The 27817-nt window shown below is 35.1% G+C and overlaps 1 protein-coding gene across 2 annotated transcripts in view; it reads left to right on the plus strand.

Moving 5' to 3' along the window:
- The window catches only part of TOP2B (DNA topoisomerase II beta), a 65449-nt gene that overhangs the window by 9878 nt on the left and 27754 nt on the right, over positions 1-27817 (plus strand). The window contains exons 2-15 of one of the 2 annotated variants that reach the window (XM_047874384.1): positions 4442-4612; positions 5502-5592; positions 6899-6962; positions 11878-12023; positions 12890-12987; positions 14114-14326; positions 16317-16490; positions 18143-18244; positions 18328-18465; positions 20090-20228; positions 20576-20733; positions 20984-21109; positions 26808-26918; positions 27000-27105. In XM_047874384.1, the coding sequence (XP_047730340.1) occupies positions 4442-4612; positions 5502-5592; positions 6899-6962; positions 11878-12023; positions 12890-12987; positions 14114-14326; positions 16317-16490; positions 18143-18244; positions 18328-18465; positions 20090-20228; positions 20576-20733; positions 20984-21109; positions 26808-26918; positions 27000-27105 (1837 nt within the window). The remainder of the gene's footprint in view (positions 1-4441; positions 4613-5501; positions 5593-6898; positions 6963-11877; positions 12024-12889; positions 12988-14113; positions 14327-16316; positions 16491-18142; positions 18245-18327; positions 18466-20089; positions 20229-20575; positions 20734-20983; positions 21110-26807; positions 26919-26999; positions 27106-27817) is intronic. The other variant, XM_047874385.1, reaches the window with a different exon arrangement.

Consider the following 27817-nt stretch of genomic DNA (forward strand, 5'->3'; position numbering starts at 1 on the left):
CTATGAACATATAAGAATAAGAAAAGTTTAAATCATCATTTTTGAATCAAAAGACCCCCTTCTTTTCAGTGTTTCAAATGAGCATAATTCAAAAACTTAAAGCAAATTAAGAAGATAGTGAAACAAGGACTTGAAAAGCAAAAGATGAATACAACAGCAACCACAACAAAAATTTAAAAATCAAACCTCTTTGCTGACATTTACCTGTCTCAGTTAAACAGGAGGATGAGGGGATTATTGCAACTCAATAAGGATTTTTCAGCTTCTCAAATAGTGCTAATCGCACAAGAGATTCACTGGGAAAACTTGTAGATATACAGGTAAACCACATAAGTTGTGAATGAAAACCCAAACATACTGACATTAATATGGGAAGTGTAACACCTCTCCTCCCCAAATGAAACGAGCATAATTCTTTTTAGCCTACAAGTGTCAAATATATATCTGTCTTCTTTATCATTTGTGGGGTTGAGTGTTTTTATAAATGTGTCCATATGGGTTTGCTGGTCTGTTTCTGTTTAAGCTAGTTTCGTGATCTCTTTTCTGAATATTATCAGTAATAGTGTTAAAACTGAAGAACTACTTGGTGATTTCTTTCTTTCCTTTTCTTTTCTTTCTCTCTTAGCTAGAGATAGTGGTAATAACAGCTGGAGGGAAGATGATCAATAGATTTTTCTCATTTTACTTAGTTCTCAGGCCCAAGATGTTTGTACTTACACCTGTTCTAGGGATGGGATCATCCCATTGTGGTGGTGGGGGGGGGGAGCGAGCAGTTGCTGTCTGTCCCGTCACCCCCAGATTTTGATTTTTAGTGACCTGGACATTATTTAGGGGACAACTTTCTGCTAACAAACAGGACATTATTCCAGGTTTCTGTCAGAAAAACTTATAGACCTCTCAGGAGAGAACCTTCTCTTTCTGTTTGCTGTTAGTGAGCCAGCCATTTGTTGAGAATGGGAAAGTAAAAGACAAATCTGACCACAGTGTTAATTTCTATTTTCTATGCCAAGCCTGCCAATCTTATTTATTTTGGTTTTACTTTTTGCTTAGATTCTAGTGAGAAAGTTGGGAGTGTGGAAGTAATAAGTTAAGTATTAACAGTGTCGCTGGAAAAGAGAAACCTTCAGTTTTATTGTAGCTTATTTACATTTTCACATACATGGGTTAATAAACTTTAAAAATACTTCTATCCATGTTTATTGTAGAAAACTAGAAAATGTGTATCAGAAAAAAAAATGAAAGGGGCACCTGGGTGGCTCAAGTCGGTTGAGCATCTGACTTCGGCTCAGGTCATGATCTCTTGGTCAGTGAGTTCAAGGCCCACATTGGGCTCTGTGCTGACAGCTCGGAGCCTGGAGCCTGCTTCGGATGCTGTGTTTCCCTCTCTTTCTGCCCCTCCCCACTCATGCTCTGTCTCTCTTGCTGTCAAAAATAAATAAACATAAAACATTTAAAAAAAGAAAATAACTTATTTCTACTTTTCACAGATGATTTTGAATGATATTCTGTTGAGTGTATTTTATATTTTTTCCTATGCGTGTACAATGAGTAATTTTTTTTCTGATGATAATGGGCTCATATTTTTTATATACTCTTGTAATTTTGTTCACTAAACAGTGTAGTTTTAATAAGCTACCCATTTAAAAATACTTGATTACTAACATTTTCACATAAAAGTTAAAGCAATAGAGTTTATATAGTCAAAACAAATAATTTTTGGTAAAGTTAACTAAAAATATTGACTCAACGAAATACTTAGGTTTAAAGTTTTAAATGCAAGTTTTAGAAATTGAGAGTTAATATTGAATTGTCGACAGATCTCAAAACATTTGTTTTATTATATTCTATAAATAATATGTGTTCTTTAAGGCCTTTCAATACTTAAAATTTTTTTTTAATGTTTATTTTTGAGAGAGGCAGACAGAGCGTGAGCAGGGGAGGGACAGAGAGAGAGAGAGGGAGGGTGTGTGTGTGTGTGTATGTGTGTGTGTGTGTATGAGCGTGTGAGTGGGGGTGGGGCAGAGAGAGGGAGGGTGTCTGTGTGTGTATGAGCGTGTGAATGGGGGTGGGGCAGAGAGCGAGAGAGAGGGAGGGTGTGTGTGTGGTGTGTGTGTGTATGAGCATGTGAGTGGGGGTGGGGCAGAGAGAGAGGGTGTGTGTGTGTGTATGTATGAGCGTGGGAGTGGGGCAGAGAGAGAGAGAGGGAGGGAGGGAGAAAGAAAGAATCCCAAGCAAGCAGGCTTCACACTGTCAGCGCAGAGCCTGATGTGGGGCTTGAACCCACAAACTGTGAGATCGTGACCTGAACCAAAATCAGGAATTGGACACTTAGCTGACTGAGCCACACAGGCACTTGTCAACTTATTTTCTAACATTTATATATTATTCTTAGAGAAAATTACAGGTAGTAATTTAACAAAGCCAACTATGTTTCACTTGTTCTCTCATTTTTGAGACATTATCCTATCAAGAATGACAACTTTTGAACTTGATAGGGATCTGTTAGGTGCAAGCAAACATTCCTTATTCTCTCGTAATCCATTTGGGAGGAAGAAGGGATATGGGAAAAGTTGTTAATTCTTAAAGGAGTGCTGAAGGGCTTTACCCTTGTTTTACATACTTGTGGGTGCGCGCCCTTTTAGTTCAGTGTAACTGCTCAGGGCTAAATGTGGAAGCCCAAATTAGGTAGACCTGTCTTTGGTTTAGTCAAATCAAAGATGTTTTCTTTGTTGTGGGATTTGGAGTAGTAGCCTGGGATCAGAAAGCCTTTACTTGCATGGTTATTATAAGTTCCTAACCTTTATGCCAATGATTGCAAATAGTTCTAAGTTAATGTTCACTTTTATTCCATAGCATTTATTGCCTTTAAACACTTTCTAAAAGAGTGTGATCTTAGTCCTTACTATTCTGAGGACCCATTATAAAAAATCAATTATGTTTTTACCTTTAGATTTGTTTCTATAAATTAATGAGCTATCTCATGAGAAGCCAGGATTAGAAATTTGGAGACTGTCTGGTATTTTTAAAATATAATTCATACTTCTGGCCAGTTCATCATCTAACTCTTGATAGAAATAGAATGTGAAGACTTTATGAAACAATTATTTTCTTTTATCCAAAGCTGTTTTTAATTGAGCAGTGTAATGTATAAATGAAAGAGTGTATAAGAATATAGTTTAAAATATAGAAAATGAGTTATTTATAATACTTTATTTTGAAATATTATTAAGTATCTTTAATTTTATGTTAAATTTATGGCACTGGAAGATTTTAATTAATGTTTGAATTTCCATGGAGTTTGTATGTTACAATTCTTGTCCTGGTTTAGACTGCTCAGAGGTTCTGCATTTGATTTTTAAACATAAATTTCAAGACTATGTAATGGCCTTTTTTCAAATATTAACTTTAAAGATAATGGTATGTATGGATGGTATGTATTCAGGTCCTATATGTAGGACCTGAATTGAAGTGACTTGTTCAAATGCATAAGAACAAAACAAAACAAAACCTCTTTTGTTGTTTGTCTTCTGCCCACTTCATTTCTACTAAATTCAAAGACCTGTGAAGATATCTCAATTTTCATTGTGTCTTATATGTGAATTATTTTTTGGTTGTAAAAAAATATGTCAGTATAACACCTTTCTTTTAGTGAGATGTCTTATTTGTCAACATTAGGGAATTCCAGAAGAAGCGTGTGTTCTCTGCTGCTATTAAGAAGACAGGGAAATCTCTAGACCTCGGGAATTGGATTAGGGATCCTTATCTACTGTAGGAATGGTTAGGATTAAGATCACCAACCTCTGTCTCTTTGGAATTGGCATAGAAACTAGAATCATGGGATGCCTCAGTAATGAGGTACCTAGCACTGATATATAAGGAATTATTGGCATGACCTCTAAAAAGTGTGAAATTTGAGATTTCATAAACCATGCTTAGTATTTTCAGCAATATCAGTGCATATTAATTAACTACACAGGTTACTATTTTGTGTAGGTTACTTTTGCCTACTCTTTACTATAATTTTCAGTAGCTTAATGGCAAGGCGTTGGTATGTGGAAGACTTGGGGACTCCTGCAGCTAGCCAGATTTAGTCATTGTGAACCTATAACCTGACCAGAACTCCTGTTCCTTCGAAAGTTTTTGAGGACTGTAAGAATTATCTTGAAAACTTACAGAATTGGGAAATATTTATATTTGTGGATTATATAGGTGTAGGCATATGACTTTCCTACTTTTTGGGCTGAGTCAAAACTGCAGTTTTACACTGTACTAAAAGAACTGGACTGTCAGTAAATAGACCTGTGTTCTCTTAAAGACTTAAAAATCAGTAAGCCTGAGAGATAATATGATAATTAAAAAGAAAGCCTATGTCTTGTGTCCATATACATTTTAGTTTACCCCTTGGTAGGTTATTTAAATTTGATTTTTTGGTTAATTTTAGACTCTTTTTGATCAGAACAATGCTGCAAAAAAAGAAGAGTCAGAAACTGCAAACAAAAATGATTCTTCAAAGAAGTTGTCTGTTGAGAGAGTGTATCAGAAAAAGACACAACTTGAACATATTCTCCTTCGTCCTGATACGTATATTGGGTCAGTGGAGCCATTGACACAGGTAATTATTTGTTAAATTTTGAGATTAGGAGATGTATATCTGTTCTACTTAATAAAATTTTTGTGATTATATGCTTAGTACATAATTTCATGTCTTTGTAGTCATATGTAAAGTAGGGAGAGAGATTTAAGGTAGGTAGAAATGTCTTCATTTCCTGCTGAAGATAAAAAACTAGGAGATAAAAACTATTAGAGGTCAGGAGTATAGAGTAAAATGGTAGCGTGTGAATCTTTTAAAAATTCTTAAGTTTATGCCGTGGTTTGCTTCAAATTGTAGAGTTTATATATATATACACATACACACACACACACACACTAATGACCCTTTGATGCTTACTATGAACTTGGCTTTTGCACATATTATCTGATTCTAACAATTTTGGGATGTAGGTACTGTTACCCCCTTTTTATAGACAAGGAAACTGAAGTTTAAATAAATGTAAATAACTTGCTCAGATCTATCAGCCAATAAGAGCTGGGATTCAAAGCTAAGTCTCTGAGTCTAAAGTCATGCTGTATTCATATTATTTTAATCTGTGCTCTTTATAGAAAAATCTAAAACATGAAGTAAAATATGTATATATTTTTGTGTTTTTTTCCTATTTTACTTAAATATTGTTTCTAACAATTCTTGGTGCCTTATATTAATAAACTGACTTTATGTGTAAGAATACAGACTCAATACAAAGTGAATAATTTATCCATTTTGAAACTTTTGAAATTGGATATGAATGTAGTGAAGATGATTGGAACTGAAGTAGTGTATGTGTTTTTACTTTGAAAGTCTAAGTATTAACAGAGGAAATGACAGATGTGGGTTTATACTATGTAAAATTGATGTTAAATGCTTTTTACCCAATAATTCCTTTTGAATTTTTCTCGTAATGCAGCTAATGTGGGTATATGATGAAGATGTAGGAATGAATTGCAGAGAGGTTACCTTTGTGCCAGGTTTATACAAGATCTTTGATGAAATTTTGGGTGAGTACTTGCTTAAGATTTAATGCATTTGTGTCCATTGATGTATATATATATATATACATCAGTATGTAAATAAAGCTAGACTTACAGTATAAATTTTAAAGGCATATCTTGGGCTTATGTGCTGAATATAATGTTCTTCAGAAAATTTGTCACTTGCTGTAATATTTTCATATTTGTGCACATATCTTTGAATTTATTTATAAAGTGAATTTGTTGTATTTGATCAGTAATCCAAAGTTGGTTTGTATCTTGTATGTGTAGTCATTGCAGGTTGTGTGTGCATCCCTTTTACCTAGGGCGGCATGTTAAAAATATAGATTACAGGACCTGATCCTTGAAGATTTAGTGAGTGTGCAGTGAGACATGTAAAATTGTGGTTTTTACCAACAGATCAGTCATTTCTGTTGGGCAGAAGCAATCATTGTTCTGAATTGATCTCTGTTTTTTTTCCAAATCGTAGGATTAATTAAATCAATGAAATGTGGATGCTCATTTGATTGCTAGGGAATGCTTGCACATTGGAAATATTTTTAGTCAAGGACTTTCTAGAGCCTTTGGGCTCTGCTACCTCATCAGCCACTTGAGATTTCCTCGACAGCTGGGTTATGTGGGTCTCTCTGAGCTTCCTCCAGCTTTCCTCCTTTGGGGAAAGAATAGGGGAGTAAACCTGATTACTTGCATTTTATACCTTTCACTCTTGCTTCCCAGCTATCCACTCACTTTTACTTTTATGTTACATAGTGTTTACCAGGGACATAGTCGTTCTGTGACTGAAGTTGAATTTGACAGCTAGCTTGCGTTCAAATTTGTGTAGTCATGTGTCTAACCACAGCAGTGGTTAATATATGAAAATATATGATTATACTACATAAGATTTAGTTTTGATTTCTAAGGATGCTGAAGATGTTGCCTTTTTAATTTAAAAATAATTTATTTTATCTCAACCTGTCTATAAAACCATAGTTTATTGAAGGATATCAAGAGAAAGATACAGTATAATTAAATTCAAATTTTTTTCTTTTGGGCCTCACCTGGATTAGGGGGTTATAGCCTGCAGATGTTTGTTTTTAATTATTTTTATATATCACAAAATCTACCCTTCCCCTACCCCTTGTTTGTAGTAGATCACACAATAGTAATTTAGTGTGATATAAAATTTAAGAATATTATTTGGGAAATAAAGTTTTATATTAGAAATTAGTAATAATTTTCACTATTACTATCTGTAAATATTTATATTAAGTTGGGATGCACATGAAGTTGTGTCATGTATTTATTACTCATCACAATATTTAATTTGTAGTTAATGCAGCTGACAATAAACAGAGGGATAAGAATATGACCTGTATTAAAGTTTCTATTGATCCGTAAGTATATTTCAAGTTTAATTTTTTATGCTAAGTTGTTTTATTCTGATAGCCCCCAGCTTTTGAATACTCTTCAAATACTGTATACAATTAGTACTCCTAAAGTTTCCCTGTTGCATGAGACATTGTTATTTTTGCCTCTTTTAGCCATAATATAGTATACTTTTATAGTTTTCTCTCTCATTCATGATGTTTTATTCCAAAGCACTTCCTTATGGGAACACTTGGAAACCATTTTTCTCTCTCTTTGGTGCTGCGGCTATTGTTTCAGGTGATACAGTGGTTGCTTGATGTTTCCTTTTTTGTCTTTGCTTTAGGAGTCAAGGCTAAGGGCTATTGCTAGTACTCTTCCAATTATATTATGGGTAAAATTTATTTTTTATGACCAGTATTTGGACTTTTCCATTATTTATAACATCATTTGTAAATTAGGAACTGCTGGTATTATAGAATATATACCAGGTGTTCAGCTAATTAGATCTCACTATGGTGATTTGTTTTGGAGAATTGAAAGGGAGTCAAAATAATACAGTTTTAAGATAGAAATATTACTGTTACATTTATCCTGTTTTTGTCAGCATGCTTTTGTAAAATATTGCATTACTTGTATCATTTATAATCTTATTAGTAATTTCGAGTGATGTTACGGTTTTTCTCTAATGTGAACATTTAATAATTCAGGTTTAGTCTTACTGTCACTAATCTAATTTTAGATGGTATGGTTACGATTCATGTATATATGTATATAAAACAGTATCTTATATGAAAATATCACCGCATAACTGTGCTGTTAAAGTTCTAGATTTTTCTTTTCCTTTCCATTTTTTCCCCCCTTTGGATCCTTTCTGTAACAAATACATTCTTGAGGATTTACGTGGTAAAGTGCATAGGACCCTTATAAATTGTAATTTATGCAGAGTTTAAAAGAGTTTCAATGAAATTTTAGCTTCAAGATTACTTTTTTTCTATATTTAGGAAATTATCCGTTAAAAACAGTATCATTTAATGTGCTTTAGGAGAGCTAGCTAGTGAGGAGTAATAGATGAATGTTAGATAACATTAAGCTTTTTAAAGTTCAGAGTGGAAAGATTTTGACTGAAAGCTAAGGAAGAAGGGGCTCTTTCTTAAGTACATCCTTGATGAACATGATTACAGCTGTTTGGTTCTTTTATCTTAATTGTTTTGGCCACATTAATCCAACAACATGGACTTAAAACAGCTTACATAGAATCCCGTCATAACAAAGTGATCAAGAAGTGAGCTATAAAACAACTGCTGTAGACTGAATAGTGGCTCTTGGTGGAGTGCTTTACCTTTAAATTTATTATAGATTCTAGACAAAGTAATTCTTTGTAACTAGTGCCTTTAGTGATCTTTTTCCCTTTTCTTTTTTTTTTTTAACTTTTGAAAAAAATTTTTCAAAAAAATTTTTTTTTTAAATATTTGAAAGAGAGACAGAGTGCGAGCTGGGGAGGGGGAGGAGCAGAGAGAGAGGGGAAACACATAATCTGAAGCAGGCTTCAGGCTCTGGGCTGTAGGCACAGAGCCTGACACGGGGCTCGAACTCATGAGCCAGGAGATCATGACCTGAGCTGAAGTCGGATGTTCAACTGCCTGTGATACCCAGGCGCCCTTAAAGAAGTTATTAAAAGCAGAATTGAAATGGGAAACTGCTCTTCTGCTATTTATTTCATTGGCCCAGTGTTCTCTGCTGTTCATTTTTGATATCCTCTGAATTTCATTCTTTTTAACATTTTTGTATAGCAGATTTAAAATTTTGTTTGTGCACATGTGTACATGAACTCTTTGTAAAGGAGAGGTTAAATTTTGATAGTTAATGGGTTAAGTGTGGATAGCTTAGCTCTTATTCTTTTTCAATAGTACTCTAATGTGGAGGTAAAGTTTAAATAACAGCCATGGTTGTAAAAGGCATAAGAATGTATTAGCAGGGGGTGCCATGCAGAATTTGGGCAGCTTTGCTAGAATTTGGAGCAACTGTTTACAGAAGAACTTAAAACTCATTAAGTAATAGAATATGATGGTTAGTATTGAAACAACTTATTTGTTGGCAGCTATCTGATTAAAAACAAATGTGGAAAGCATATTAACCAGAATTCTAACTCTCCCTCTAGTTTAAGTGTCCTTGTTTATGTAGGGTTAAATCTCTTAAATCCATAGCTTTATAAAATAGTATACACCTATTGAAATACATCAACAGATGTATTTTTACTTTTTAAAAATTGGGATTGTATGCTTTTTCCATTTTTATTTGACATATTGTGGACAGCCTTTGTTATTAACTTATATAGATCTACTTAAATCTTTGTAATTGTTACTAATTATCATGTTGATATATCATAATTTAACCTTTTTCCAGTTGATGAATATTAGATATTTAGATTGTCTTCCAGGTTTCTTTTTAGTTTTAATTATTTTGAAACTTTATTTGTAGCTCATTCAAACATAGTATTCTTTTTCCTAATATTTCCGTGAAGATTATTAATGGAACAAAGATTATATTATAGAACTCTGAAGCATTGTTTAGAGCTTACAGAAATAAATGCCAGATCTGGGAAGTGATGTAGATTGGGATTTTTCAGTAGCGAGGGGTGACCGATAGAAAGTTCAAATTTCATACTTAGGCTTACTGAATGTAGATGTGAAGCCTTATTTATTTACTTTTTAACTGTGATAATGAATTTACAAAATGCTTATCTTAATTATAGTACCATATACGATATACTAAATTGGATGAAAAACATTTTAAAGGTTTACTCATGACTGTATTGGCTTTTGTGTCATTCTGAGATATTTAAGGTCTGTAACTTTCATTGCCTTTCTTTATTTCCTTTAGGATTCTTCTCTATTAACTTTAAGCTCCATGAAGTTTCTTATAGAAAATAGGTACTTAATAATTACAGGTTTTAAGCTTAAGCTAAGAAGTATTTGGAAGTCAGAAAAGTAGTGTAGTTTCTGGCCTGTGTTTCTAGGGCCCACTATTACCTCTGGAGATAGGAGGCACAAGTGGAGGTACAATAGGCAATTTGAAACTGCTACATACTTAAACATTCAGCCGTGTATTCTGTAGAGGGTGTTTACCTACAAGTGAGATAATCTAATCTCCTGAGGTCCCCAATAAATAATTTAGATTTTTTTTTTCTAATTTTGGTATATAAGCAAATTTTGGTATATAATTTTGGCTGGGTAAAAGGCTTCATGGAGAACTGAAGTCATAAACTGACTTCTCAAAGTTAGGGTAAATTTTGGCCAAAGAGACTAAAAAGGCAAAGGAAAGACCAGTAAACAAAGAAATGGAAGAATTGAGAATGAACATGGACAAGTATTAAAACTGACCTGAAGGAAAAATAGGATATGTGTTGCAGAACAGTGGCAATTAAATTTGACTATAATTAAGGATATGGCTGTAAACATGTAGTAGAGGACTTTTCAGCTTTGTATACAGCATTTAAGGTGATAACTAGGCTAGCTTCGTGTATTAGTATTTGGAATGAAGAAAGGACTGAATACTCATATGAAATGAATCTAAGGACATACTAATAAGTCTTGATGACTAAGGACTCTAGAGAATGACCAGGAGATCTGAATAAAAAATGCTATCAAAATTTGAGCCTAGGACATTTGGAGAATAGAACCTGTGTTGGAGAATGAGGGAAAGAAAAGTTGGTTGCTGATTTAGGGAAAGAAGACGATGTGCTCCTAAAAGTTATTTTTTAGTTTTCTTTCTTGATTTAATTAACTGATTTCCCTCTGGATATATGATTTTAATTTTGGCTTTTATAGCAATTTTTTAGTCTTAATAGCTACTTCTAAAAATTCTTCAGAGATTAAGGTATGTATATGTGAGTGAAATTCACATTAAATTCTTAGTATATCTAAGAAGAATTATGAATTAGATTGGCAAATGGTAACTTTTAGAGCCAGTTCTCAGTGTTGGTTATGATGCTGTGTTTCCTTGCAAATTTGGCTCTTAAATGGTTTAAAGCATCATAGTATGTACTACTCAAAATGATAGAGTAGGCAAAATTTTCCATCAGGACTATTGCCTACATCAAGTCGATGTTAGCTATAGGAGCCTCTATTGTATTGTATTGTATTGTATAACCATTCGGGGCTTAAATGGATGGTTTTGTGATAGGAAAACCCAAAAAACCTAAAATAGGTAACATCTACATTTTTTAAAACCATTAAAATTAGTTTATAACAATGATTGCTACAATGCAAAACAACCCTGTAATATTTAGTCTGAGAATGGAATACATTTCAGGCTGTTTGTTCTCTTCCATATGTACTGCAGCAACAGGCAGGAAATGAAAATGGCAATGGCAGCTGGTTCTGCAGAGCTTGTGATTCACAGGTGGTATCCTGGTAGAATGAAGCAGGAAGAGATCATGGCTAATGTATTTGAAAAGAAACAGATCTGTGGCTGACTTTTTCTTTTTAAGTGTATGGGGGGGGTGGGGGAGGGGCAGAGAGAGGGAGAGAGAATCCCAAGCAGCCTGACACAGGGCTTGAACTCCTGAACTTCGAGATCATGACCTGAGCAGAAATCCAGAGTCAGACGCCTGACTGAGCTACCTGGGTGCCCCTGTAGCTAGCTGATTTCTTGTAAAAGCTTCACTGCTTTAACTGTTTTCTGGGAGGTTAAGAAGTTTCTTTTCCTGAGAAAATTTTCAATATTACCTGCAGATCTTAGTGGCCCTAATTTGAGTTATGACTAGGATAGAAATGTGTATCCTCAGCAAGTATTTTCTTGAAAGATGAGTGTCTTCTAATTAGTAATGGCTTTAGTTTAGCTTACAGTTACTCAGGTTTGTTCTGGATTATTTTATTTTTTATGGAAATTAACATATCTTTAAACCATTTTAAGCTCTAAACTCTGCTTGTTTATTTACAGTGAATCTAACATTATAAGCATTTGGAATAATGGGAAAGGCATTCCAGTAGTAGAACACAAAGTAGAGAAAGTTTATGTTCCTGCATTAATTTTTGGACAGCTTTTAACATCCAGTAACTATGATGATGATGAGAAAAAAGTAACAGGTAAAGTCTAAATGGCTGATCAGAATTTTTATTGAATTTTTTATGCTTTCAACATAAAATTTAACTATTCCTATATTAAATATTACAGAAAAGGAAACCTATGTAGTTTTATTGTGAGAAAATTATTTTCAGAATTAATGTCTATAAAAAACTGTCATGTGTAAGTATTATGTCTGACAGAGACATTTTAAAAGCTTCATTGATAGTACATTGGCTCATGCTAGAACTCCTGGAACTCTAACCTGGCTGACAGTTTGAGTTTTGAATTAGAGTACTAATGAAAGTCAGATGTATAATTCCTGTGTATGTGAATGTCTTGTTACATAAGCACCATGTCTTTTGTTTGATATCAGTTAAATTACTTCTAAACTGTTTTAGGACGGTCGAGATTGGAAATCTAGGCTTTGTAAATAGAGTTGAAAGTGCTTTGATCAAAACCAAATGTTTCCCTACTTATTTCCATTGCTCAAGTGGGTTGATGGTTTTTATTTATTTTCAAAACCAAGGCTTTAGGAAGTGACGTAGATTAAATTTTTGTAATAGAGAAGTAACTTTGATAGAAAGCTTAGATTTTGTACTCATATACACTTACTTGATTATAGGAGATAGCAAGTTTAATTTTTTTGTGATGAAGGTAATGAATCTGCAAAGTGGATATTATTTATATTATCATATGTGCTAAATCTTAATTGTATTTTTCTCTAAATGAAAAAATCCAAATATACTCTGAAATATTCAATTCATGATTATTAAGGTAATGCAGTAAGTGGAACTATTTTGCAACAGATCTGCTCTATGGTAGATAAGTTAACCAAGTTCCCTAAAATCCCTTTCGTTAAACCTTTCACATTTAATTGTTCTTACAGGTGGTCGCAATGGTTATGGTGCAAAACTTTGTAATATTTTCAGTACAAAGTTTACAGTAGAGACTGCTTGCAAAGAATACAAGCATAGTTTTAAGCAGGTATGATAGAAATGTGTCTAATTTTTTTAAAATTGTATTTTGTTGCTTTGCTAATAATAGAACCTTAGGTAAATTGCATTGATGATGCCTGTGCAACTTTTTTTTTTAAGCATTAAGCACATCAATAGAGTGAAAAGACTTAAGAATGCCTAGATTTTTAGATAAACCTTTTTCCTGTTCATTGAAAGCAAAGTGCTTTAATAGACTTTTCCTTTAATCTAATTGAGCATTACTGAAAATGTCCTTAACCTTACAGATTAATTGAAATGCATCCACTTAGCATATTTGAAAAATTCTTCATCAGTTCATCAAATTCCTATTTCAGAATTCTGTCTTATTTTTATTCTGGTAGGCTTTTGAAAAAGTTTGAAATTTTACATAGCTAAAATAATTTTGTCAGGAAAAGCATCATACTTATTTTTGTAAAATTCTAAATAGTCATGTTGAAGAATTTGAAAGTTATTAACAGCGTACAAAGTTGTGCAGTTCATTGTGCTTATTTTCAACATGAGGTTATTATAATATAGTACTGTTCCCCCTACCCCCCCTTATCTAGTGGTTTCACTTTCCATGGTTTTAGTTAATCCGCAATAAACCGTGGTCCAGAAGCAGATGATCCTCCTTCTGACATATTTGGAAGGTTAGTTAGTAGCCTAATACTAGGTCACAGTGCCTACATCATTCACCTCACTTCATCTCTTCATGTAGGCATTTTTTATCACAAGGAAGTTGACTACAGTACAGTAAGGTATTTTGAGAGAGAAAAAGACCACTTTCACATAACTTTTATTACAGTATATTGTAATTATTCAATTTTATTGTTAATTTCTTGCTGTGCCTAATTTATAAATCAAACTTTATCTTAGATATGTACATATAGAAAAAAACACAGTATATGTAGGATTTGATACTATCCATGGTGCAGGTCTTGGAACATAGAGAAAGGGGAATACTGTAGTAGTGTTTAAATTTTTTTTCATCTCTGGTATTATCAGTTTCCAGGATTTGTTTATTGCGAAGCTGGAAAATGGATGTAGTTATGGTAAATGATTGTTTTTATGAGCTGAGTCTTTATGTATTATAAAATATAGAAGTATTAAATATTTAAATATTTTTTCTTTTAAAGACATGGATGAATAACATGATGAAAACTTCTGAAGCCAAAATTAAACATTTTGATGGTGAAGATTACACATGCATAACATTCCAACCAGATCTGTCTAAATTTAAGATGGAAAAACTTGACAAGGATATTGTGGCCCTCATGACCAGAAGAGCTTATGATTTGGCTGGTTCATGCAAAGGGGTCAAGGTCATGTTTAATGGAAAGAAATTGCCTGTAAGTGTCTTCTAAAATAGTAAATGCTTTGTTATTTTGTGGGCAGCTTATAGTTAAATCTAACTGCTTTACGCCCTCAGTTATCTTATAGAACAATTAAAAATACAGCAAAGGATTCTATTTTACCTTCATTTATGCCATTTCTAGTGCTCCTAATTTCTTGGTGTAGATTTTAGTTTCAGATCTTAATCATATTCCTTCTGCCTAGAGATCTCTAATTTCTTGTACGTAGGTCTGGCAATAAATTCTCTTACTCTGTTTGAAAGAGTATTTTTCTTCACTTTCAAACGGTACGGAATTTCACTGGATATAGAAATAGGGGTTTATGATATTTTTCTTTCAATGTCATTCTGTTGTCTTCTTGTTTTGCATGGTTTCTGATAAGTCGGCTGTAGTTCTTATCCTTCTTCCTCTGGTTTATTTTTCCCTCTGGCTGACTTGGAGATTCTCTCTCTCTCTCTCTCTCTCTCTCTCTCTCTCTCTCTTTTAATATGCTTAGGTGTTTATATGGGGGTTTCATTTTGTTTTTTTGATAACTATTTTTTTCATTCTGTTTTCTGAACGTCTTGGATCTGTTGTTGGGTGTCTGTCACTAATTTTGAAAAGATTTTGGCTGTTATTTCTTCAAATATTTCTTTGCTATTCTTCTGGTATTCCAGTTACACATATATTATACAGTTTGGTATTGTTCTAATCTCCTGCACGTTGTGCTCTACTGCAGCAAGTGTCCACCAGCATTCTCATTTAGTATTCTCCAGGCTCCCTCCTCCATAAAATAAACTTCTTTTTTTATCCTTAAATGAGATAGGGGTGGGCTGAGGAAGGGCTGGGTAGAATTATTTTATTCCTGCTATAGTAATATTTTAATACTCTCCAGCAGTATCCTTCCCCCCCTGCAAATTAAGGTGGTTCCCCCCCCTCCACTTTTCTTTTCTGTGGATAGGATGGGGGTAAAGGAGACAGTTCTGGGTGAAATTCCCAGTGGTTGCTATTCTCTTCCCCCAACCAGCAGCACCATGGTGGGGAACTTTCTCTAGATTTTCTCTCACCTTCCCTGTGAGAACCTGCTGGGGTTTCTGGAGGAAAAGCCTGTAAGTGTAGGAACCCCTTATGATGACATCCTTCAAGTGCATCACACACCCATACTGTCCACATTTGTCCTACAACAGTTGGTCAAATTCGTCAATTTGTTTACGGTTCCTTTTCACTTCTATGACATTAGGTAGCTTCTGCCTCACTTAAGCAAATTGGTTAGTATTCTTGTGTCTCTCTATAGATACCTGTTTCTCTTCAGACTCAGGATGGCCAGCTGTCCTATGAATTCAATTTTTTGACAGTTCTTGAAAAATCAGTGTGTTGTCTGATTTTCTTGTAAGGGCAGAAATTTCTTTTCTTGTTTTTTAAATAATTTTTTTTTTCAGTTTATTTTTGTTTTGAGAGCGAGAGAAAGCGTGAGCAAGCAGGGGCGGGGCAGGGAGAGAGAGAATCCCAGGCAGGCTTGGTGCTGTCAGTGCAGAGCCTGATGCGGGGCTCCATCTCAGAAACCTTGAGATGGGATGTGAGCTCCTGACCTGACCCGAGATCAAGAGTCAGATGCTTAACCAACTGAGCCCTCAGGCGCTCCTATCTATCTATCTATCTATCTATCTATCTATCTATCTATCTATTTATTTTAAGCCTTCTCTGTGTCTGAACTCAACTGGAAGTCTACTTTGTCATTTTAAAACTTAAACTTTTGAAAGATTTTATAATAATTCACCTGTCCAGCTGTTCCTTCATAACCTCTCCTTATCAAGTACATATGGAAATGGATTCCTTTTTAAAAAGGGTAGGGATCAAGGAATAGAATGGGGGAAGTCATGAAGGTTTGGATCTGAAGAGTAAGAGCTGTTGTGATTGAGGGGAAATAAAAGTATAAGAGTACCTGATGGCATTCACCTAGTTGAACTGCCAATTTTAAGATTGTTTATTTTTGTTTTCAAATGAATAGGTAAATGGGTTTCGCAGTTATGTAGATCTTTATGTGAAAGACAAATTGGACGAAACTGGAGTGGCCCTGAAAGTTATTCATGAACTTGCAAATGAAAGATGGGATGTTTGTCTCACACTGAGTGAAAAGGGATTCCAGCAAATCAGCTTTGTAAATAGTATTGCGACAACAAAAGTAAGTATGCTAGTGCTGTGTTGCCACGTCAGTGGTAGAACAGTGCTTCATTAAAAACAACAAAATAAACAACAATAACAATAACAAAAAACCACAAATCTGCTTTTGTGAAATTAGAATTGGCTTATGAAAACGAAAGCTTATTTTCTATGAAAATAGCTGTCTTATAATTTATTTAAACACCCACTGAGCATTAAGTTTATATGTTGAGTATTTATGGTTGAATATATTTCATGAATTTAGAATGTTAACACATTTTTATGAATTTAGAATGTTAACACATTCCTTATTCTGTGTTCCTAGTTTAGAATGTAAAAGAATAATAGAGGAATCTGTTTTGGGATCAGATTGTGGAACGTGTTATATGCCATTCTAAGGAGTTTGAACTGTCTTACGTAGGCTTTTGGATTTCAAAAGCAAATGAAATTGTTCTCATCTAACAGCATTTGTCCATCGATCATAATAAAGTCTTAGGCAATACAAACATGTATCCTAGAATAATCTAAAGCAATGATTTGATCATTTGTCACTCTTATTCAAGTTTTAACTTTTTTTTGTTAATATTCAGTGTTTATAATCTAGCATCACTTTCTCAAGTCAACACATTTTGCATCAGTTATGGTGACATTTTGTCCTACGTAATAGATACCTAATATACAGTGGCATAAAGATGTAGAAGTTTTATTTTTCCTCATTCTTAGTTTTGTACTGTGACTCCACAGTATCATCAGCGACCAGGCTCTTCCTGACTTTCTTTTCTGCCACCCTTAGCATGTGGCTTTCCTTCTCATGCCTTTAAGATGCCTCAGTTCCAAGTTCTAGGGAGAGAGAAAGGGGCTGGGCAAATGCATATACCAACTAAATCTCTCCCTTTTTAGGAGGAATACAGTAGTTTTCCTGGAAATCCCATCTGGTAGACCTCACGAACATCTCTGGCTAGAACTGGGTCAAGTGGCTGCCACTAGCTGCAAGGGAGTCTAGATTGGTTAATATTAAAAAAAAATTTTTTTAATGTTTATTCATTTTTGAGAGAGAGAGAGAGAGAGAGAGAGAGAGACAAAGTGTGAGCGGGGGGAGGGGTAGAGAGAGAGGGAGACAGAATCCGAAGCAGGCGCCAGGCTCTGAGCCGACGCGGGGCTCAAACCCATGAGCCGTGAGATCATAACTTGAGCTGAAATCGGACACTTAACCGACTGAGCCACCCAGGTGCCCCTAGGTTGGTTAATATTTTCAATTGGACATGTTGCCAGGTAAAAGCAAATTTAGGTCTTTCAATAAAGGGGAGAATAGGCATTGGATAGACAACTGGCAATGGCTGTCACAGTCCCTAAATTTTAAATCTTGTGAGTGCTGTTACCACTGTCATGCCAGTATTCATTCTCACTTCCATGTTTTTTAATTCGATTGATTTTACTTTGTGTATAGTTTTATGCAGTTGATTAATTGGCCCTATAACCAAAAATACCTTATTTTTTAAATCCCCACTCTGTAATTCTGAGATTTATCCTATACCTCTGCATAATTGGGTTTGTAATACTAATTCCACAAAGTTGTAAAGATTAAGTGCTGATTTGAGAACATAATGAATATGTAAGTATTTTGTTACCCTAACTATAGATGATTTTGGATTCTGTTTTTTTGTTCCTTTTTAGGGTGGACGTCATGTGGATTACGTAGTAGATCAAGTTGTTGGTAAACTGATTGAAGTAGTTAAGAAAAAGAACAAAGCTGGGGTATCAGTAAAACCATTTCAAGTAAGTAATGCTTTGTATAGTCTGTTGAGTTGTTAAATAATACCAGTTCTGATGTTGACCTTTTTTGGGTATGTTTCCAACAGGTAAAAAACCATATATGGGTTTTTATTAATTGCCTTATCGAAAATCCAACTTTTGATTCTCAGACGAAAGAAAACATGACTCTGCAGCCCAAAAGTTTTGGGTCCAAATGCCAACTGTCAGAAAAATTTTTTAAAGCAGTGAGTAAAATTTGTATTATTTTTTCAGTGTGTTTTTATTGAAAGTTGATTTAGTTTTCTTGATTTATTTATTCTACTTGTGAGTAGTTTCTCTCTTACACTAACTGTGGGCATAGGCACTTATACTGCAAACTAATGGCTTAATGCTGAAAACTACTAAGGATAGACTTTGTTTTGTAAAACATTGGATTGTTTGGCCAAGAATAAAATAAGGGAATCCCGTAACTAATTGTGTTTTAGCTTTTTATTGGTCATTATCCAGCCCGATTTTCCTCTGACAAATGTTGATAGGTCCTTATAGGACTTCTGCTTTCATCTTTTCTACTCCTTTCAATTTCATCTACTGATTTTTACCTTTATATAGTTTTTAAAAAAAATTGTGGTAACCTATGCATAATATAAAATTTACCATATTCTACATATTTTATAATTTGATTTTACTTTGTACATATTTAGACTGCTTAACTTTCTGAAACTAGGTGAGAGTACAAATAAATAATGTTAGATTTTTAACTGATCCTTGTAGCTGTTAATAATTTCTCAAAATCTGTTGTATATCAGCAAGATTTATTTCACTTCCTTTGTTTGGCAGTACCATCAGTAAATATATATTAAAGAAGCATGTGTGAAGTACCTTTAAATATATTTGCACTAGGAATATAAAGATGAATAAATCACAGCCCCTCCTCTTTTGAAGTTTATAGTTTGGTGGGGGAGTGCCGTGTAATTGCCATAGAAATAACGTATCACATTCTGGTATGGGAAATTCAAAGGTAGGCTCTCACAAACAAAAACAAAAATTGTTTTTCAGGTTCTAGCGTAAAGTCTATAGAAATAGTATTTTTGGATCTAATAATGAATTCTGAATACAAAGGACCCTGCATTAATGCTTCTGCAAATTTCTGCCCTTATGACATTCATGATGAAGTGATTTGATTTTAGATTTTAGATTTTTTCATTTTGAGAGGATTAAGTTTAGATTTGGCAACATAGTCCATATCTCAGACATTCCAGAAATCTATTTCATACACCTGAAACAAACATTTTAGGATAATGAAAAATAAATATCTCCAACTTGGAGATTCTTTACTTTTTTCTTTTTGTGTTAACATCTCGTCACACGTTGACTCCCTGCGTGGTGACACACAATATATAATGTTGGAGTCCTGTTGCCAAACTTGTTTAAAGCATAAGGACTATTCATGAGTTCTTGAATTCATCTAATGTTTCCTATGTATTAATAGTTTTTGTCATAGTGAATTCAAGATTTGTATTTTTGAAGGATATGAGAAATGTCAGTGTATAGAATTTCCCAGCTACTAAATTTATGGTGGATCAGGTTTTACTTGTTAATTTAACAAAATTAACTTGTATCAAAAGCTGTGTGTGTTTCTCATGGAGTTTATTATAATAGAGTTTTTTTCATATTTAGGAAAGTTCTTTATTCATGTTTTTGTTTCTGTACAATAGGCTATTGTATATAGCTGCCCGAGTTAGCTTTACTGAGAGTAAAATTTGCTAGTATGTATCATTATTATCATTAGGCCATATAACTGCACAGATTCCAAGTATTACATTAATTTAAGCTAAGTGTATGAACTTCTGGCTTGTTCTTTGTTTTTAGGCCTCTAACTGTGGCATTGTAGAAAGTATTCTGAACTGGGTGAAATTTAAGGCTCAGACTCAGCTGAACAAGAAGTGTTCATCAGTAAAGTATAGTAAAATCAAAGGTATTCCCAAGCTGGATGATGCTAACGATGCTGGTAAGGTTCATATTTTTTTCAAGATTTTGATTTAAATTTTTATTTATCCAATTATAGAAAGTATTCATTTTCCACATGTAGTTAGACTATATGATTTTATGTTCAGAATATAATTTTACTTCATTAAAATTGTCACATGCATCACATCAATTTCCTCAAGATAGGAATTCAATAATAAAATATTCTTAATATTTTAACTATACTATTAGTATTTAAAGTCTACTATTATATCATGTTACTCTTACAGTCTTACTGTCACCACTGTGATTATGAATTTTTCTGGCTTCATTTTTCTCACTGGTAAAATTGAGGAATTTGGAGTATATGTCGTTTTTAATACCTCTCAGGTGGCAAACATTCCCTGGAGTGTACATTGATACTAACAGAGGGAGACTCTGCCAAGTCGCTGGCTGTGTCTGGATTAGGTGTGATCGGGCGAGACAGATACGGAGTCTTTCCACTTAGGGGAAAAATTCTTAACGTCCGAGAAGCTTCCCATAAACAGGTATCTCTCTCTTTCTTGCATATATCTCCACATATATATGATATCTTAATACTTTATTAAAATTGCTGAATTTTTAAATGTAAATTCAGACTCACTTTTTATGTATTTCAACACTTTTTTAAAAAAAAGATTTTGTAATCTCTACAAACTTAGAACCCTAAGATCAACAGTCACATGCTCTGTTGACTGGGCCAGTTAGGTGGCCTTCAACACTTTTAACATACTCTGAATTCTTTTTCTTTTTGCACAGATCATGGAAAATGCAGAAATAAACAATATTATCAAAATAGTTGGTCTACAATACAAGAAAAGTTATGATGATGCAGAATCTCTGAAAACTTTACGCTATGGGAAGATTATGATTATGACTGATCAGGTTGGTTTAAAGGTTGCCACATATTTAAAACGTACATCTTTTTGAGTGCCCTTTTGATATTTGTTTCATGAGACTTACTTCAAGAAAGTAAAAGTGAAAACGATTGTACGTCAAAGAGGGGGAGAAAACATTTAATGGTACTGCTTGTGTGAAACACATTTTACATTTCTGATTTATTTGGAAAGTGGTGTTTTTGGTTATTTTAAAAATGTTTTTAAGTGCACTAAGTATGAGAAGAGTAGAACACATTGTAGTACTATTATGGGGTTGAAGCCTACCTAAAAGTTGAGTGGAAATGGTGAGATTTATAAGCAAGAAAGATTAATCAATACAGTAATTTTTTCAAGATTTTATTTAAATTCTAGTTAACATATATTGTAATGTTGGTTTCAGGAGTAGAATTTAGTGATTCATCACTCACATATGATATGCAGTGCTCATCCTAGGGGGTGCCCTCCTTAATGCCCATCGCCCATTTAGCCCATCCCCCGTCCAACTTCCCTCCAGCAAGCCTCAGTCTGTTCTCTACAGTTGAGAGTTTCTTATGGTTTGCCTCCCTCTATTTTTTATTTCCCTTCCATCCGCATATGAGTGAAATCATATGGTATTTGTCTTTCTCTGACTGACTTATTTTGCTTAGGATAATACACTCTAGCTCCATCCACGTTGTTGCAGATGGCAGGATTTCATTCTTTTGGATGGCTGAGTAATATTCCGTTTGTGTGTGTGTGTGTGTGTGTGTGTGTGTACACACATACACACACCACATCTTCTTTATCCATTCATCAGTGGATGGACATTTGGCCTCTTTCCATAACTTGGCCATTGTTGATAATGCTGTTTTAAACTTCAGGATGCATATTCCCCTTCATATCACTATTTTTATATCCTTTGGATAAATACCTAGTAGTGCAATTGCTGGGTCATTGGCTAGTTCTATTTAAAAAAATTTTTTTTTCCAACGTTTTTATTTATTTTGGGGACAGAGAGAGACAGAGCATGAACGGGGGAGGGGCAGAGAGAGAGGGAGACACAGAATCGGAAACAGGCTCCAGGCTCTGAGCCATCAGCCCAGAGCCTGACGCGGGGCTGGAACTCACGGACCGCGAGATCGTGACCTGGCTGAAGTCGGACGCTTAACCGACTGCGCCACCCAGGCGCCCCGGCTAGTTCTATTTTTAACGAACCTCCATACTGTTTTCCCGAGTGGCTTTACCAGTGTGCATTCCCACCAACAGTGTAAGAGGGTTCCCCTTTCTCTGCATCCTCACCAACATCTGTTTTACCGTGCTGTTAATTTTAGCTATTATCACAGGTGTGAGGTCGTATCTCATTGTGGTTTTGATTTGTATTTCCCTGATGAACAGTGATGTTGAGCCTCTTTTCATGTGTCTGTTTCTATGTCATTTATTTCTGTTCAAAGCTTTATTATTTCCCTTCTGCTGGCTTTAGGCTTCACTTGCTTTTCCTTTTCTAGCTCTTTTAGGTATGAGGTTAGTTTGTGTATTTGAGACTTTTTGCTTCTCGAGTTAGGCCTATATTGCTACATATTCTATATTGCTATATACTTCCTTCTTAGGACCGGTTTTGCTGCATTCTAAACACTGTCGTGTTTTCATCTTCTTTTGTTTCCATGTGTTCTTTTATTTCTTCTTTAAAGTCCTGGTTAATCCATTCATATTTGAATAGGATGTTCTTTAACGCCCATGTATTTGTGGTCTTTCCAATTTTTTCTTGTGGTTGACTTCAAGTTTCATAGAGTTGTGGTCTGAAAATAATCATGGTATGATCTCAGTCTTTTTGTACTGGTCGAGACCTGATTTGCTACCTAGTGTGTGATCTCTTCTGGAGAATGTTACGTGTGCACTGGAAAAGAACATGTATTCTGCTTTAGGATGACATGTTCTGAATATATGTTATGTCCATCCAGTCTAGTGTGTCATTCAAAGCCGTTGTTGCCTTGTTGATTTTCTTTGTCCTTTGCTGTAAGTAGGGGTTTAGCATCCTCTAGTATTATTGTATTGTTATCAATGAGTTTCTTTATGTATGTTGTTAATTGATTTATATATTGGGGTGCTCCAAGTTGGGGGTATAAATATTTACAGTTGTTAGATCTTCCTGTTGGATAGATCCCTTTATTATTATATAGTGCTCTTTTTCATCTCTTGTTAGTCTTTGGTTTAAAATCTAGTTTGTCTGATATAAGTATGGCTACTCCAGTTTTCTTTTGACGTCCATTAGCATGATAGATGGTTCTTCATCCCCATACTTTGAGTCTGGAAGTGTCTTGGTTCCAAAATGGGTCTCTTATAGGCAGCATGTAGATGGGGTCTTGTTTTTTATCCATTCTGACACCCTGTTTCTTTTGATTGGAGCATTTAGTCTATTTACATTCAGGGTGGTTATTGATCAGTATGAAGTTAGTGCTATTGTATTACCTATAAAGTTGTTGTTTCTGGAGATTTTCCCTGTTCCTTTGTAGTTTTTGTTTCTTTTGGTCTTTCTTTCCCACTCAGAGTCCCCTTTAATATTTCTTGCAGGGTTGGTTTAGTGGTCGCAAACTCTAATTTTTGCTTAGGAGACTCTTTATCTCTCCTTCTATTCTGAATGACAGCCTTGCTGGATAAAGTATTCTTGGCTGAGTATTTTTCCCATTCAGCACGTTGAATATCTCATGCCACTCCCTTCTGGCCTGCCAAGTTTCTGGTGGAGACATCTGCTGCTAACCTTATTTGTCTTCCCTTGTAGGTTAGGGATTTCTTTTCCCTTGCTGATTTCAGGATTCTTTCTTTATCTCTTCTGTATTTTGCAAATTTTACCATCATATGTTTTGGTGTTGGCCTGCTTTTTTGATTTTCATGGGAGTTCTCTGTGCTTCCTGGATTTGGATGTCTGTTTCTTTCCCCAGATTAGGGAACTTTTCACCTATAATTTGCTCAAATAAACCTTCTGCTCCATTTCCCTTCTCTTCTTCTGGAACTGCTGTGATGTGAATGTTATTACTCTTTATGGAGTTGCTGAGTTCCCTAAGTTTACATTCATAATCCAGTATTTTTCTTTCCCTCTTCTTTTTCAGATTCATTATTTTCCATGATTTTATTTTTTGTATCACCTATTCATTTCTGTGCTACTTCCATCCTTGTGATTATATCCAGTCAGTTTTGCATCTTGGCTATAGCATTTTTAATTTCAGATCGACTAGTTTTTAGGTCTTTTATCTGTGATAAGGGACTCCTTGGTGTCTTCTATGCTTTTCTCAAGCCCAGCTGGTATCCTTACAATTGTTTTAAATTCTGCTTCAGGCATCTTACTTATATTTGTTTTGATTATTCCCTGGCCCCGATCCCTTTTTTCTTTCGGGATGAATTCCTTTGTCTTGGCATTTTGTTTAGGTCTCTGTCTTCTGTGTGTTAGGAAAACCTGTTATGATTCCTGGCCCTGAGAGTAATGGCTATTTTAAGAAGAACTCATATATTGTCCAGGGCCTGGTGCTTCAGGAAGTGTTTCTGATGTATGTTGTATGCACTTGGCTGTTGTGTTTTGGCTGTTCTTTCCCTTAGGTCAGTCGGCTGCAGAGTTTCTCCTTGCCTGCAGTGGGAACTGTTTGGACCTTGTCCCGTGTGTGGCGAATTTTAACTAAGTGTGTTTTGGTCTATTTGTTAAAACAAGCTACATCCTATTTCCCTTAGAGCTGAAGCTTTGCAGCACTCTATGGTCAGTAGACTTGGTGTGTGCAGTGTGGGGGGTGGTGGTGGTGGTGTGCTGGTCTCCTAGGGGAGGGGCCCACTGTGCTGCTTCTCTGACTCTCAGGCACACTGCCCTAGTGAAAAAGTACCTGCAGAGCACAGAGGGGTGGAGCTTGGTGTAGACATCTCAAGCCTCCATTGTGGGCACTGTGCTGCTCACTGAATTTCATTAGTGCTGATGGGTGGGGACAAAAGGACCACTCTGTTAGCACCAGCATCCAGGTTAGCTGCCCTCAGCAGGTTACTCTGCTCCTGTGCTAATGAACAGGGTGGCTCAGTGGCACCTGCCGACTCTTGTCCTCTGAGAGGCAGTGCCTCTCTCCCAAATGCACTCCAAGAAGAGGAACTGTCTCTCCCAGTGCAATCCAGAGGATCCACAGACTTCGCTGTTCGCTCCCGACTTCTCCACAGCAGTACTGCTGTGTCTGCCAGGTTCCACCCTGGAGAAAGCACAGATTTCTAGAAATTCAGACTTTGGGCTCTGTTGCTTGTAAAAACTTGTGATTATCAGCCTCTCTCATTTTCTCGGTCAGTGGTTTTGGGGAAGTGCTTTTTCTTGTGCAGCCCCATGTGCTGTGTGCTCACGAGCTCTTGCTCGCTTGAGCTCTCTCTCTCCTGTGCATGCATGCTCTTTCTCTTTCTCTCACCCTACCCCGCTCCTCTCTCCGTGATCAGGGCTTCCTCCCCTCTGCAGCACCCGCGATTCTTTTCTCCCCCAAATCACATCTCTGCACCTCCTACCTTCCATGATGTGGACTCTTTTCTCCCTTTAGTTGTGCAGTTTGTTTTCTCAGTCCTCAGATTGATTTCTTGGGTGTTTAGAATGATTTGATATTTATCTGTGTTCGAGGGAGAGATAAGCATAGGATCCCCCTACTACTCTGCCATCTTAACCACTTAGGATATTGGTTAATATTTGTATATGATGATATAATTTGGGATGTGCAAAAAGTAGGACTCGAATAGTAAAATGGCAATAATTAGGAATGAACCAGAAAATTGAAAAGGAAGAATTTCATATGTATCCAACTGCATGTCTCAGGTACTGTAATTAAAAACATTGTAGAGAAAATCTTCCACTGAAAAAGCTGCTGTATAGTTTTAAGCAAAATTTGGCTGTTTTTATATCAAGAGAATACTTATGAATACCTGTACTCCGTGGATTACTACACTTTATGTATTTCCATCCTTAAATCATTATTTTAGTGAAATCTATATAAGATACAGGAGTGCTGATGCATAGAGGCACTTGTACCCCAATGTTTATAGCGGCACTTTCAACAATGGCCAAATTTTGGGAAGAGCCTAAATGTCCATCAATTGATGAATGGATAAAGAAGTTGTGGTTTATATATACAATGGAATACTACTTGGCAATGAGAAAGAATGAAATATGGCCTTTTGTAGCAACATGGATGGAACTGGAGAGTGTTATGCTAAGTGAAACAAATCGTACAGAGAAAGACAGATACCATATATTTTCACTCTTATGTGGATCTTGAGAAACTTCACAGAAGACCATGGGGGAGGGCAAGGGGAAAAAAAGTTAGAGAGTGAAGGAGGCAAACCATAAGAGACTCTTAAAAAACTGAGAATAAACTGAGGGTTGATGGGGGGGTGGGAGGGAGGGGAAAGTGGGTGATGGGCATTGAAAAAAAAATAAAACACTTAAGAATAATTACCCCCCCCCAAATCTATATAAAACATGTAACGGTAGTATATTTTGTAACGACAAGAAGATTTAGTGTATAACTAGCCATATTCATTATTTGAATTTTAAGAAAATATTTACTGTGATGATCTAAAGGATAATTTTTACTGTTTTATAAAATGCAGTTCCAAAATTTGAATGGAATTTTACCTGTGTTGTATTCATACCTTTGAAAATTTGATTATATAAGTAATTTTATTTCATAAAATTATTATAGCACTCTGTACTAACATTTATTTAGGATCAAGATGGTTCTCACATAAAAGGCCTGCTTATTAATTTCATCCATCACAATTGGCCATCACTTTTGAAGCATGGTTTTCTTGAAGAGTTCATTACTCCTATTGTAAAGGTACTATTTACATTAATATATTTTTATACTGTTGTCTTAAAGAATAGCAGAAAACTAATTTTTTTATTTTATTAATTTAAGGCTAGCAAAAATAAGCAGGAACTTTCCTTCTATAGTATTCCTGAATTTGACGAGTGGAAAAAACATATAGAAAACCAGAAAGCCTGGAAAATAAAGTACTACAAAGGTTTGTATTTTAAAATACTTATTTGTGATGTTACTACTGACATAAATATGTTTTGAGATCATTATAAAATAATTTGAAAATTTGTTTTAGACTACAAAAATAGCTGTTGCTGATTTTAAAAGAATTATTTTGGAAAATTTTGTAGAAGTAGAGAGGGTGGTATGATGGGCTTCCCATGCACTTTAACAGTCACCATCTCATTGCCAATCCTGTTTATCAAAACTCTTCTCACCTTCCCATTAATTTGAAATAACTTCCAGACGTTCTATTATTTCCATAATACTTTATTTATTTAAAAAAATTTTTTTAAGTTTATTTTGAGAGAGAGAGCAGAGGAGGGGCAGAGAGAGTGAGGGAGGGAGAGAGAGAATCCCAGGCACACTCCATGCTGTCAGAGCGGAGCCCGATGTTGGGCTTGAACTCACGAACCGTGAGATCATGACCTGAGCCGAGACCAAGAGTCAGACGCTTAACCGACTGAGCCACCCAGGCGCCCCTCCATAATACTTTAGTATGTGTCTCTAAAAGAATGTTTTAAAAATGTCCCTAATTTCATTATCATACCTTTCTTTAATAACCTTACATATTCAGTTGGTGTTAAAATTCTCCTAATTATTAAAAGAATTATTTTTGAGTTAGGATCCAATCAAGGTCCACAGGTTGCATTTGGTTTGATAAATCTGTTAACTCTTAATTTATTGCTTCTCTTTTC

This window comes from Prionailurus viverrinus, chromosome C2 (assembly GCF_022837055.1).
Source record: "Prionailurus viverrinus isolate Anna chromosome C2, UM_Priviv_1.0, whole genome shotgun sequence".
In the NCBI taxonomy this organism is placed as follows: Eukaryota; Metazoa; Chordata; class Mammalia; order Carnivora; family Felidae; genus Prionailurus; species Prionailurus viverrinus.